This window comes from Carcharhinus amblyrhynchos, chromosome 34 (genome assembly GCF_965287045.1).
Source record: "Carcharhinus amblyrhynchos chromosome 34, sCarAmb.v2.hapA, whole genome shotgun sequence".
Lineage (NCBI taxonomy): Eukaryota > Metazoa > Chordata > Chondrichthyes > Carcharhiniformes > Carcharhinidae > Carcharhinus > Carcharhinus amblyrhynchos.
In genome coordinates this window covers 3,757,106-3,771,067 of record NC_137357.1, presented here as the reverse complement: position 1 = coordinate 3,771,067, position 13,962 = coordinate 3,757,106, and the positions used below count along the sequence as shown (strand labels likewise).

The 13,962-nt window shown below is 46.7% G+C and overlaps 1 protein-coding gene across 3 annotated transcripts in view; it reads left to right on the top strand.

The window, feature by feature from the left end:
* Positions 1 to 13,962, top strand: part of LOC145361288 (zinc finger MIZ domain-containing protein 1-like) — a 133,582-nt gene that overhangs the window by 51,510 nt on the left and 68,110 nt on the right. For all 3 annotated transcript variants that reach the window (XM_080216933.1, XM_080216932.1, XM_080216934.1), the window contains one exon: positions 11,580 to 11,733. In XM_080216933.1, the coding sequence (XP_080073059.1) occupies positions 11,580 to 11,733 (154 nt within the window). The remainder of the gene's footprint in view (positions 1 to 11,579; positions 11,734 to 13,962) is intronic.

Here is a 13,962-nt window from a genome sequence, read left to right as displayed (position 1 = left end):
AGGGTTGGAAGGGCTGAATGGCCTCCTCCTGCTTTTATTTGCTACGTTTCTGTGTTTGCAATCTTGGGTTATGGCATAGGACTTTACCATGCTTGTCAAAACAGATGAAAATAAGAGTAAAATGTTCAAATCTTCTGCCTCTCAGTAAAAGTTCCACAGAGTGGGTGACGATAGCACAATAATTATATTCCTGAATTGGTCATCCAGTGGTCTAGGATAACTACATTTGGAATATTGTGAGCAGTTTTGGGCCCCATATCTAAGGAAGGATCTGCTGGCCCTGGAAAGACTCCAGAGGAAGTTCACAAGAATGATCCTGGGAATGAAGAGCTTGTCATATAAGGAGCGTTTGAGAACTCTGGGCCTGGACTCATTGGAGTTTAGAAGGATGAGGGGGGGATCTAATTGAAACTTAGAGAATACTGAGGCCTGGATAGACTGGATGTGGAGAGGATGTTTCCACTAGTGGAGAGATTAGAACTCGAGGGCACAGCCTCAGAGTAAAGGGACAACCCTTTAGAACTGAGATGAGGAGGAATTTCTTCAGCCAGAGGGTTTGGTGAATCTGTGGAATTCATTGCCACAGAGGAGGCCGGGTCATTGAGTGTATTTAAGACAGTGATAGATAGGTTCTTGATCGATAAGGGGGTCAAAGTTTTGGGGAAAAGGCAGGAGAATGGGGACAAGAAACTTATCAGCCATGATTGAATGGTGCAGCAGACCTGATGGGCCGAATGACCTAATTCCGCTCTCATATGTTATGGTTCTGTGGTCTACAAATCCCACCATTGCAACTGGGGGGATTTAAATTCAATGAACTCAACGTGGGACAAAAAGCCACACTGTCAGTTCTGATGGCCATGGAATTATGGGCAAACCCACTCCTCATACCCATTGTGGGAGGAAATCTGCCATCCTTACCTGGTCAGGTCTACACAGCAGTCCCGCTTGGCATTTTTGTGATGTTCATTCACAGGATGTGGGTGTCGCTGGCCAGACCTAGTATTTATTGCCATCCCTAATTGGCCCTTGAGAAATTGGCGGGTGAGCCGCCATCTTGAACTCACTACAGTCCGTGTGGTGTAGGTACACCCACAGTGCTGTTGTGGGGGGGTGTGGAGTTTTGGGATTGTTATTGGACATCAGTCAATCCGTGTGGTGTAGGTACACTCACAGTGCTGTTAGAGAGGGAGTTCCAGGATTGTTATTGGACATCAGTCAGTCCGTGTGGTGTAGGTACACCCACAGTGCTGTTAGGGAGGGAGTTCCAGGATTGTTATTGGACATCAGTCAGTCCGTGTGGTGTAGGTACACCCACAGTGCTGTTAGGGAGGGAGTTCCAGGATTGTTATTGGACATCAGTCAGTCCGTGTGGTGTAGGTACACTCACAGTGCTGTTAGAGAGGGAGTTCCAGGATTGTTATTGGACATCAGTCAGTCCGTGTGGTGTAGGTACACCCACAGTGCTGTTAGGGAGGGAGTTCCAGGATTGTTATTGGACATCAGTCAGTCCGTGTGGTGTAGGTACACCCACAGTGCTGTTAGGGAGGGAGTTCCAGGATTTGACCCAGCAACAGTGAAGGAACGGCTGATATATTTCCAAGTCAGGGTGGTGAGTGGCTCAGAGGGGAACTTGCAGGTGGTGGTGTTCCCCATGTATCTGCTGCCCTTGTCCTTCTAGATGGTAGAAGTCGTGGGTTTGGAAGGTGCTGTCTAAGGATGAGTTGCTGCAGTGCATCTTGTAGATGGTACACACTGCTGCTACTGAGCGTCGGTGGTGGAGGGAGTGAATGTTTGTGGATGGGGTGCCAATCAAGCGGGGCTGCTTTGTCCTGGATGGTGTCGAGCTTCTTGAGTGTTGTTGGGAGCTGCACTCATCCAGGCAAGTGGGGAGTATTCCATCACACTCCTAACTTGTGCCTTATAGATGGTGGACGGGCTTTGGGGGGAGTCAGGAGGTGAGTTACTCTCCGCAGGATTCCCAGCCTCTGAGCTGCTCTGGTAACCATAATATTTATGTGGCTGGGTCCAGTTTCTGGTCAATGGTACCCCCCAGGTTGTTGATAGTGGGGGACTGAGCCATGACAATGACATTGAATGTCAAAGAGAGATAGTTCAATCATTGCTTGTTGGAGTATGGGTGTGAGCATCAGTGTGGTCGACCCTCTACAATGGCCTTTCATTTTATCAAGGTGCCCATTATCTGTGAATAAATAATAAACAGATAAACTTCTATCCAGTTGCTGTTGGTGGAGCTTTACACAAAAAGGCTTCTGTGTCTGCACTTTGAAACTATTTGGGGGCGGCACGATGGCACAGTGGTTAGCACTGTTGCCTCACAGTGCTAGGGACCCGGGTTCAATTCCCGGCTTGGGTTACTGTCTGTATGGCATTTGTACATTCTCCCCGTGTCTGCGTGGTTTTCCTCTGGGTGCTCCGGTTTCCGCTCTCAGTCCAAAGATGCACATGGATTGGTTGTGCTAAATTGCCCCTTAGTGTCCAAAGATATGTAGCTTAGGTGGATTGGCCGTGCTAAGTTGTCTCTTAGTTACAAAGATGTGCGGGTTAGGTGGATTGGCCATGCTAAATTGCCTCTTAGTTACAAAGATGTGTAGGTTAGGTGGATTGGCCATGCTAAATTGCCTCTTAGTTACAAAGATGTGCAGGTTAGGGGGATTGGCCATGCTAAATTGCCTCTTAGTTACAAAGATGTGCATGTTAGGTGGATTGGCCATGCTAAATTGCCTCTTAGTTACAAAGATGTGCGGGTTAGGTGGATTGGCCATGCTAAATTGTCCCTTAGCGTCAGCGGGATTAACTAGGGTAAATGCATGGGGTTACGGGAATTCATCCTAAGTGGGATTGTGTTTCAGTGCAGAATTGATGGGCCAAATGGCCTCCTTCTGCACTGTAGGGATTCTATGATCATTCACTATCTGTGAAGCATTTTTGAGGTGTTTCTCACTGCACATTGTCATGTATCCGTCTTTGTATTTTACAATATTTTTACCTGGTCTATTTCGCAAAGATTTATCAATCCCACTTCATCGAGATAGAATGGGTGTGTTGCACTGGAGGGGGTGCAGAGGAGATTCACCAGGATGCTGCCTGGGATGGAACATTTAAGTTATGAAGAGAGGTTGGATAGGCTTGGGGTGTTTTCATTGGAGCAGAGAAGACTGAGGGGTGACCTGATTGAGGTGTACAAGATTATGAGGGACATGGACAGATAAGGAGCAGCTGTTGCCCCGCATTGAAGGGTCAACCATTTGGGGACACAAGTTAAAAGTGAGGAGTGGGAAGTTTAGGGGGATTTGAGGAAAAGTTTTTTAACCAGAGGGTGGTGAGGGTCTGAAATGCGCCGCCTGGGAGGGTGGTAGAAGCAGGATGCCTCACATCCTTTAAGAAGTACCTGGATGAGCACTTGGCGCACCATGACATTCAGGGCTACAGGCCCAGTGCTGGTGGATGGGATTGGGTGGGAGGTGTTCCTTGTATGTTGGTGTAGACATGATGGGCCAAAGCTCCTCTTCTGTACTGTTTAATTCTTCGACAGAAGGGGTGGAGGTGTAGGGCTTAGCGAATGAACCAGGTACAAATTGTCTTTTAAACATTGGCAGTGGGGTTAGTACAAGTTAATATAGACTGAAGGATAGGAAGAATAGGGAGGTCACTCATTACCTGGAAGGTGCACGTCTGGGTCGGGTGACGGAACAAAGAGATCTCAGAACACAAATACGTCAATCGCTAAATCTCCAGGCTAGCATCACCTTAAGAAAAGCAAACCAAGCACTGGACTTTATTCGTGTCGGGATAGAATTGATAGAATAGGGAAGCTCTTACCATTCCCTATTAAACCTTGGTTAAATCACACTTTATAAATTTGGGGCAGCACAGTGGCACAGTGGTTAGCACTGCTTCCTCACAGCACCAGGGAGTCAGGTTCAATTCCTGGCCTCAAGTCACAACCACACATACACACACTTAGACATTCACACATAATTAGACACTCACACTGTCATTCATTCACACACTCTCACACACACTCACACCGACATTCTCACACAGATACACACTCACACTCTCATACTCACACACTCACTCTCATACACACATACACACTCTCTCACATGCTCACACTGTCACAAACACTCTCTCACTCTCTCACACTCTCACAAACATTCACACACTCACAAACACTCACACAGTCTCACACATATACACACACTCTCACACATATGCACTCCCTCTGTCACACACACTCACAACACACACACACACACACACACACACACACATATATATACACACACACTCACACACACACCTCACACACACACGTAAGTGCACATTCACTCACACATTCATACACTCTCTCACACATTCATACACTCTCTCACACACACACTCACTCACACATTCATACACACTCTCACATACACACACACGTGCACGCTCACTCACACACATTCATACACACTCACTCACACACACACTCTCACATTCATACACACACACACACTCTCACATACACACACACTCTCTCACATACACACACACATGCACACTCACACACATTCATACACACTCTCTCACACACACACACACACACACTCTCACACACACATCCCTCCCCACACCCCCGTTTTTAGACAGCATGCTGAGCTGTGCTGAAACCTGTGTCGAACAGAGATCAGAGCCCAGCACGGCGCACCATCTCATCCTTCCAGCATGACGGTATCCTACAGAAACACACGGCCAACAAAAGGGGAACAGGATGTTCCCTTCCACGTTCAATTATTTTATTTCCACGTGGTGACTAATATTTAGCTACGCGAGGACAGATGCATTTGTCAGAGGCGAACTTGTGAGGGTGGGAAATAATGCGTGCTGAAATATAAAGCAGCTGGGGACCAGTCTGGCATTGTTTCCTCTCCCCTAATTAGACAAAAAATGGACCGCAGCCAGAGAGAGGTGACCTGTGTTGCAGTCTCTCTCTCTCTCTCTCTGTGTTTTTCTTGTGTGTTTGCTCTGGGCAGCACTCCATGTTCTGTCTGCCCTGACACACTGGCGATTCGATTGTACAAATGATCTCGGCTAAAGCAGGCTGCTCTGGTGGAGGGAGAGGGAACAATAACCTTTTAACCCGTTGGGAGCGAGTAGGGCTAAGTAGATGGTAGCTCCTCTTATGGTGGGTGGACTGGTGAAGGCTGCAGAGTTAGCGGAAGCCTCAGTAAAAGGCTGACACCATCTGGTTCAGATTGGTATGTAACCTCCCCAATGTTTATGTTCCCTCAGCTTCCTGAAGTCTGGAGGTCCCCACCTTTGTCCCCACGCCCCCACCCCCGTCCCCGCCATTCCTGTAAGCCCCACACTGCTGCCCTCCCCTTTCACAATCCCTGTGGCCACAGGAAAGGAGGCCCTTTGGCCCATCAGTCTAGGCGGTGCTCGCTCCTTGCAGTGCTCCTCACCCCACCCCACCCCTTCTTCGCAGCCCCACACACTACATGGTGGTTTTTTTAAAAGTTTGTTTATTCGCAAGTTTATGTCGCAAGTTAGGCTTACGTTAATGCTGCAATGAAGTTGCTGTGAAAATTCACCCAGTCACCACACTCTGGTCCCTGTTTGGGTCCACTGAGGGAGAATTTAGCATCGCCAATGCACCTAACCAGCATGTTTCAGCACTGCTGCCTCACAGAGCCAGGGACCCGGGTTCGATTCCTGGCTTCGGATCACTGTCTGCACATTCTCCCTGTGTCTGTGTGGGTTTCCTCCAGGTGCTCTGGTTTCCTCTTATACTCCAAAGATGTATGGGTTAGGTGGATTGGCCATGCTAAATTGCCCCTTAGCGTCCAAAGATGTACAGGTTCGGTGGATTGGCTGTGCTAAATTCACCTTTGTTGTACCTGAACAGGTGCCAGAGTGTGGTGACTAAGGGATTTTCACAGTAACTTCATTGCGGTGTTAATGTAACGTGACACTAATAAACTTTAAATATGCTCTGAGTGCTGGTTAGGTGCATTGACCCAAACAGGCACTGGATTGTGGCGACTTGGGGAATTTCACAGTAACTTCATTGCAGTGATAATATAAGCCTTAATTGTGACTTATAAATAAACTTTTTAAATATGACTGCTGTTGTCCTTATCTGAGGAAGGATGTCCTTGCTATAGATGGTGTACAGCGAAGGTTTACCAGGCTGATTCCTGGGATGGCAGGTCTGTCATATGAGGAGAGACTAAGCCGGTTAGGATTATATTCACTGGAGTTTAGAAGAGGGATCTCATAGAAACTTATAAAATTTTAACAGGGTTAGACAGGGTAGATTCAGAAAGAATGTTCCCAATGGTGGGGGGAGCCCAGAACTCGGGGTCATAGTTTGAGGATAAGGGGTAAACCTTTTAGGACTGAGGTAAGGAGAAATTTCTTCACCCAGAGGGTGGTGAATGTGTGGAATTCACTCTCACAGGAAGCAGTTGAGGCCAACACTTTGCGTGGTTTCAAGGAATTAGATATAGCTCTTTGGGCTAAAGGAATTGAGGGAATTCCTCGTGTGGAAGGGTCAATTACAAGAGGGCACAGGTTGAAGTTGAGAGGGGGAAGTTTAAGAGGGATGTGCAGGGGAAGTTTTTCACGCAGAGAGTGGTGGATGCCTGGAATGCGCTGCCAGAGGAGGTGGTGGAAGCAGGCACCTTAGCAACATTTAAGAGGTTGGGTACATGAATAAGGAGGGAATAGAGGGATACGGACTGAGTAAGGGCAGAAGGTTTTCTTTAAAAAATAGTTTAGTTTGGGTATCATGATCGGCACGAGCTTGGAGGGCCGAAGGGTGCTGTACTTTTCTTTGTCCTTTAATTAGGAGGGGATCAGAATATTGAATTTGATGATTAGCCATGATTAAAATGAATGATGGAGCAGGCTCGAAGGGCTGAATGGCCTCCTACTGCTTCTAGTTTCGAACCAACCAGGTTGCCAAGATGCAAGTCAACAACATGTCTCTCTCCCAGAACATAATTAAGGAGGGCTGGAAGGCTGCCAACTTAAACTGGCACGCAGTCCAAAGGATCCACTGCCCAGTTCCCATCATTGCTGCCCTCCCATTGGCATTCACCTCCTCGCTCTGGCGCTTTACCAACCGCTAGGGCAGAGTAACACCGAGCGTTAAAGAGGGAGGAAAGAACACAAAATATGTGCACGCGCAGGAGATGTTACACAAAGCAATGCAGTGAATCACTTGGTCCGCAGCTTCTGACGTGGCACTGTGATGGAGGGCAGGTGCCTCGGGGGTGTGGGGGGGTGGTCCTTGGACAGTGGGTGCCTCACACCCAGCTTGGTAAGTGCAAATCATCGACAGGATTCATCTAGTTACCCCTCTTCCCACTGCTGCCCTTCAACGAGAATATTTTAACTCAGTAAAGGATTATTAAAATTCCACACATGTAGTGGCAGCATGGTAGCACAGTGGTTTAGCACTGCTGCCTTCCAACACCAGGGACCCAGTTTCGATATCTGGCTTGGCTCACTGTCTGTATGGAGTTTGCACAATCTCCCCGTATCTGCGTGGGTTTCCTCTGGGTGCTCTGGTTTCTTCCCACAGTTTAAAAATATGCTGGTTAGATGGATTGGCCATGCTAAATTGCCCCTTAGTGTCCAAAGATGTGCAGGTTAGGTGGATTAACCCTGCTAAATTGCCCCTTAGTGTCCAAAGATGTGTAGGTTAGGTGGATTGGCCATGCTAAATTGTCCCTTAGTGTCCAAAGATGTGAATTGGCCAAGCTAAATTGCCCCTTAGTGTTCAAAGATGTGAATTGGCCAAGCTAAATTGCCCCTTAGTGTCCAAAGATGTGTAGGTTAGGTGGATTGGCCATGCTAAATTGCCCCTTAGTGTCCAAAGATGTGTAGGTTAGCTGGATTGGCCATGCTAAATTGCCCCTTAGTGTCAGGGGGCTAGCTAGGGTAAATGCATAGGGTTGTGGGGATAGGGTCTGGTTGGGATTGTGGTCAGTGGTCAATGGACCAAATGGCCTCCTTTTGGACTGTAGGGATTCTATGATTCTAGCAACCCTGTGCAAAAGGATATTCCCAATCATTTATTTAGTTTCTTTCATTCACAGGATGTGGCCCTTGCTGGCTAGGTTTTAAGTTTATTTATGAATCTCACAAGTAAGCTTACATTAACACTGCAGTGAAGTTGGGCATATCTTTGGACTGTGGGAGGAAACCGGAGCACCCAGAGGAAACGCACGCAGACACAGGGAGAAGACACAAACTCCACACAGATAGTGACCCAAACCTGGGTCCGTAGTGTTGTGAGGCAGCTGTGCTGACCACCATGCCACCTGATCAGCATTTATCATTCATCCCTAATTGCGTCTTGAGAAGATGGTGGGTGAGCCCGCTGCAGTCCCTGAAGTGTAGTACACCCACAGTGCTGTTAGGGAGGGAGTTCCACGATTGTTATTGGACATCAGTCAGTCCGTGTGGTGTAGGTACACCCACAGTGCTGTTAGGGAGGGAGTTCCAGGATTGTTATTGGACATCAGTCAGTCCGTGTGGTGTAGGTACACCCACAGTGCTGTTAGGGAGGGAGTTCCAGGATTGTTATTGGACATCAGTCAGTCTGTTTGGTGTAGGTACACCCACAGTGCTGTTAGGGAGGGAGTTCCAGGATTGTTATTGGACATCAGTCAGTCTGTTTGGTGTAGGTACACCCACAGTGCTGTTAGAGAGGGAGTTCCAGGATTGTTATTGGACATCAGTCAGTCCGTGTGGTGTAGGTACACCCACAGTGCTGTTAGGGAGGGTGTTCCAGGATTGTTATTGGACATCAGTCAGTCCGTGTGGTGTAGGTACACCCACAGTGCTGTTAGGGAGGGAGTTCCAGGATTTGACCCAGTGACAGATATATTTCCAAGTCAGTGGTGGCTACAAGTTGAATGTTGAAATTGTAGCACACCCCAGTTATTCCAGTGTAAATGAGTTGTAGTTTTAGTTCATTAGATCGTGATGTGGTCATAAAGTTGAAATTTTTGCACCTCACAACAACTTACATTCCATCTTTAACATAATGAACCATCCCACGATGCTTCACAGGGACATTATTTCATGAAATGTCTTAACTTGCACCAAGTCCCTATTTCCCCCTTACACCTGCGCCCATAGAAACTAGGAGGAGGAGGCCATTCGGCCCTTCGAGCCTATCTGCCATTCATTATCATCATGGCTGATCATCCAACTCAGTAACCAGTTTCCTCCCCTTCCCCACATATCCTTAGATCCCTTTAGCCCCAACAGCTATATTTTACTCCTTCTTGAAAATGTACAATACAAGCATAGGGAAATTACAGCACAGAAGGAGGCCATTCAGCCCATCTTGTCCAAGCCAGCCCAAGGACACCCATGCTTTGGCCTCAACTACTTCCTGTGGGAATGAATTCCACACATTCACCACCCTCTGGGTGAAGAAAGTTCTCCTCACCTCAGTCCTAAAAGGTTTACCCCTTATCCTCAAACTATGATCCACCATCAGGGACATTCTTTCTGAACTACAACTCATTTACATTAGAATAACTGTGGTGTGCTCCAAATTCAACATTTAATTTGTACTCTGTCTAACGCTGTTAGAATTTTATAAGTTTCTATGAGATCCCCCTCTCACTCTTCTAAACTCCAGAGAATATAATCCTAACCAACTTGGTCTCTCCTCTGACATCCCAGGAATCAGCCTTGGTAAACCTTCACTGTACTCCCTCTATAGCAAGGACATCCTTCCTCAGATAAGGAGACCAAAACTGCACACAATACTCCAGGTGTGGCCTCACCAACGCCCTGTACAATTGCAGCAAAACATCCCTATCCCTGTACTCAAATCCTCTTGCTATGAAGGCCAACATACCATTTGCTTTCTCACCACCTGCTGCTGGTTTCCCAGATATTAGGTTAGATGACCAAAAGCTTGGTCAAGGAAGTAGATTTAAGAAGCTTCTTAAAGGAGTAAAGTGAGGTAGAGGGCAGTGAGTTTTAGGGAAGAAATTCCATAGCTTGGGAGCCCAGGCTACTTTGATTTTATTTGATTTATTATTGTCATATGTACTGGGATACAGTGAAAAGTATTGTTTGATTTATTATTGTCACGTGTATTGGGATACAGTGAAAAGTATTGTTTGATTTATTATTGTCATGTGTACTGGGATACAGTGAAAAGTATTGTTTGATTTATTATTGTCACGTGTACTGGGATACAGTGAAAAGTATTGTTTGATTTATTATTGTCACATGTACTGGGATACAGTGAAAAGTATTGTTTGATTTATTATTGTCACATGTACTGGGATACAGTGAAAAGTATTGTTTGATTTATTATTGTCACATGTACTGGGATACAGTGAAAAGTATTGTTTGATTTATTATTGTCACATGTATTGGGATACAGTGAAAAGTATTGTTTGATTTATTATTGTCACATGTATTGGGATACAGTGAAAAGTATTGTTTGATTTACTATCATCACATATATTGAGATACAGTGAAAAGTATTGTTTTTTGTGCACTATACATACCGTTCATAGAGTACATGGGGAAGAAGGAAAGGAGAGAGAGTGCAGAATGCAATGTTACAGTCATAGCTAGGGTGCAGAGAAAGATCAACTTAATGCGAGGTAGGTCCATTCAAAAGTCTGACAGCAGCAGGGAAGAAGCTGTTCTTGAGTCGGTTAGTACATGATCTCAACTTTTGTATCCTTTTCAGAAGAAGGTGGAAGAGAGAATGCCCAGGGTGTATGGGATTATACTGGCTGCTTTTCCGAGGCAGCGGCAAGTGTAGGTGGAGTCAATGGATGGGAGGCTGGTTTGAGTGATGGACTGGGCTACGTTCACAACCTTTTGTAGTTTCTTGTGGTCTTGGGCTAAGCAGGAGCCATACCAAGCTGTGATACATCTGGAAAGGATATGTCCTGTGGTGCAAACACCCTCTCCTTTCCTTCTTCCCTATATACTCTATGAACGGTCTGTATGATGTGTTTGTCTTGGTAGGATTGTGGTTAGTGCAGACTCAATGGGCTGAATGGCCTCCTTCTGCATTGTGGGGATTCAATGATTCTATGAATGAAAGGAAATCAAATTGAGGTTTACAAGATGATAAAAGGTGTGGATAAAGTAGAGGTGGAACGGATGCTTCCTCTTGTGGGACATTCTGGGATGAGAGGTCATAGTCTCAGGATAAGGGGCAGCAAATTTAAAACAGAGTTGATGAGAAACTACTTCTCCCAAAGGGTTGTGAATCTGTGGAATTCACTACCCCAAAGTGCGGTGGATGCTGGGACAATGAGTGAATTTAAGGAGGAGTTAGACAGATTTTTAATTGAGAATGGGTTAAATGGTTATGGGGAAAAGGCAGGAAAATGGGGATGAGGAGCATATCAGCCATGGTGGAGTGGACTCGATGGGCTGAATGGCCTAAATCTGCTCCGATATCTTATTGTGAACTTAGAACCTTGCCACCGTTATACCGCTTGTGCCCTGCTGACTGGATTGCCTTTCTCCCGGAGGTTTTTAAAGCAGCTTTATTCTTTTGTCTCTAGCCCTTCTCACATCGTGGTGTGAGGACTTGGGGAGGCTGCTTCTCCTGCACCATCAGAAGACCCGACCGAATAACTCCGTAATCAAGCTGCCCTTGCAGGCGCCCATGAACTCGATGAATCCTATGAAACCATCCCTTCCACCCACACCGCACAGGTCAGTGTAAGAGTGCGTGAAACCTGAACTAGGCTTTGGTGACGCTGACTGAGGTCGTCTCCTGAGCTTGGGCCATTCTGTAAACTGTGTTGGAAACCGGAAGCACAAAGAGACTTGGGAATCCCAAATACGGGATTCTCTGGAGGTTGAGCCGGTCATTAGGAAGGAAAAGGCAATGTTAGCATTCATTCCGAGAGGACTAGAATACAAGAGCAGGGATGTAGTGCTGAGGCTTTATAAGGCTCTGGTCAGACCACATTTGGAATATTGTGAGCAATTCTGGGCCCCGTATCTGAGGAATGATTACAGAAGAATCAAAGAATCCCCACAGTGCAGAAGGAGGCCATTCGGCCCATCAAGTCAGTAGTGACAACAATCCTACCTAGGCCCTATCCCATCCAGGGTGGCATGGTAGCACAGTGGTTAGCACTGCTGCTTCAATGTACCAGGGACCCAGGTTTGATTCCTGGCTTGCGTTACTGTCTATGTGGAGACTGCATGTTCTTGCCGTGTCAGCATGGTTTTCCTCTGGGTGCTCCAGTTTCCTTCCACAGTCCAAAGATGAGCAGGTTAGGAGGATTGGCCATGCTAAATTGCCCCTTAGTGTTCAAAGATGTGTGGTTTAGATGGATTGGCCACGCTGAATTTCCCCTTTAGTGTCTGTCCAAGAATGTGCAGGTTAGGTGGATTGACCAAGCTAAATTGCCCCTTAGTGTCTGTCGAAGGGTGTGCAGGTTAGGTGGATTAGCCATGCTAAATTGCCCTTTAGTGTTCTGGGATACGTAGAGGGATTAGCAGGTTAAACATGTGGGATTATGGCAGTAGGGCTTGGATGGGATTGCGGTTGGTGCAGACTCAATGGGCTGAATGGCCTCCTTCTGCACTGTCGGGATTCTATGATTCTAACTTGCATGTCCCTGAACCTTGAGGAGGGCTGTCGTTGCTTGATAATAACTTGAATTGTGTTTTGGTCCGCTGAACTGCCTCTGAAGGTGAGTCACCTCTTGAGGTGTCAGGTGGAGTCTTCCTTCCCGCCAGCTGCAGGAAGTGTGGTGGGCGGGGGTACTTAAATTTGGCGCCGCGGCCAAAATTGGTCTTCAGGTTGAACTTTGGGAATTCCCTACTTCCGGGCTTTACAGGCAGGTGGGGTTTCCTGATGAACAACGCATCAATCATCATGTCAGCACGAAAGGCCATCTCGCCGGGATTCAGTTCCTGTTCCAAGTTATATTCCCTGCCAGTCAAAGATGTGAGCAGAGGTTGAGTCGGTTGGGATTATCTTTGTAGAATTGTCCTTATGGGGGAAATCTTGAACAAAAGATTCACCCCATGTCTGCGTGGGGTTTCCTCCGGGTGCTCCGGTTTCCTCCCACAGTCCGAAAGACATGCTGGTTCGGTGCTAAATTCTCCCTCAGTGTAACCCGAACAGGCAACTTGGGGATTTTCACAGTAACTTCACTGCAGTGTTAATGTAAGCCTACTCGTGACATTAATAAATAAACTTTTACTTTAAGAGGTCACAGATAGAGGCTGAGAGGTGGTAGATTTAAAACTGAGATGAGGAGGAACTACTTCTCGCAGAGGGTGGTGTATTTGTGGAACTCGCTGCCCCATAGCGCGGGGGAGTCAGAATCATCGAATGGACCCAAGAAGGCGATAGATATATTTCTGATCTAAAAAAATGGGTTAAAGGGATATAGGAAACAGGTGGGGAGGTGGATCTGAGACCAGGGAGAGATCAGCCATGATCTGAGTGAATGGTGGAGCAGGCTCGAAGGGCCGAATGGCCAACTTCTCCTAATTCCCATGTTCCTTCATTCATGGAAGCTAACTCTAGGGAATGAAGGGCTAATAGGGTAGCATTAGTGAGAGATGTTTCCCAGACACCGATATACACATGCACACACACACTCACACACACATACACTCACACGCACACTCACACGCTCACAGACAACACTCACGCACATACACTCACTCACAGCACCAGGCACCCAGGTTCGATTTCTCTCTTGGGTCACTGTCTGTGCACAGTCTGCATGTTCTCCCTGTGTCTGCGTGGGTTTCCTCCCACAGTCCAAAAGACGTTCTGGTTAGGTGCTAAATTCTCCCTCAGTGTACCCGAACAGGTGCCGGATTTTCACAATAACTTCATTGCACTGTTAATGTACACTAATAAGTTACAAAAATCTGTAGGTCTATAAAGTACTCTAAAGGTGGCTGATTGTT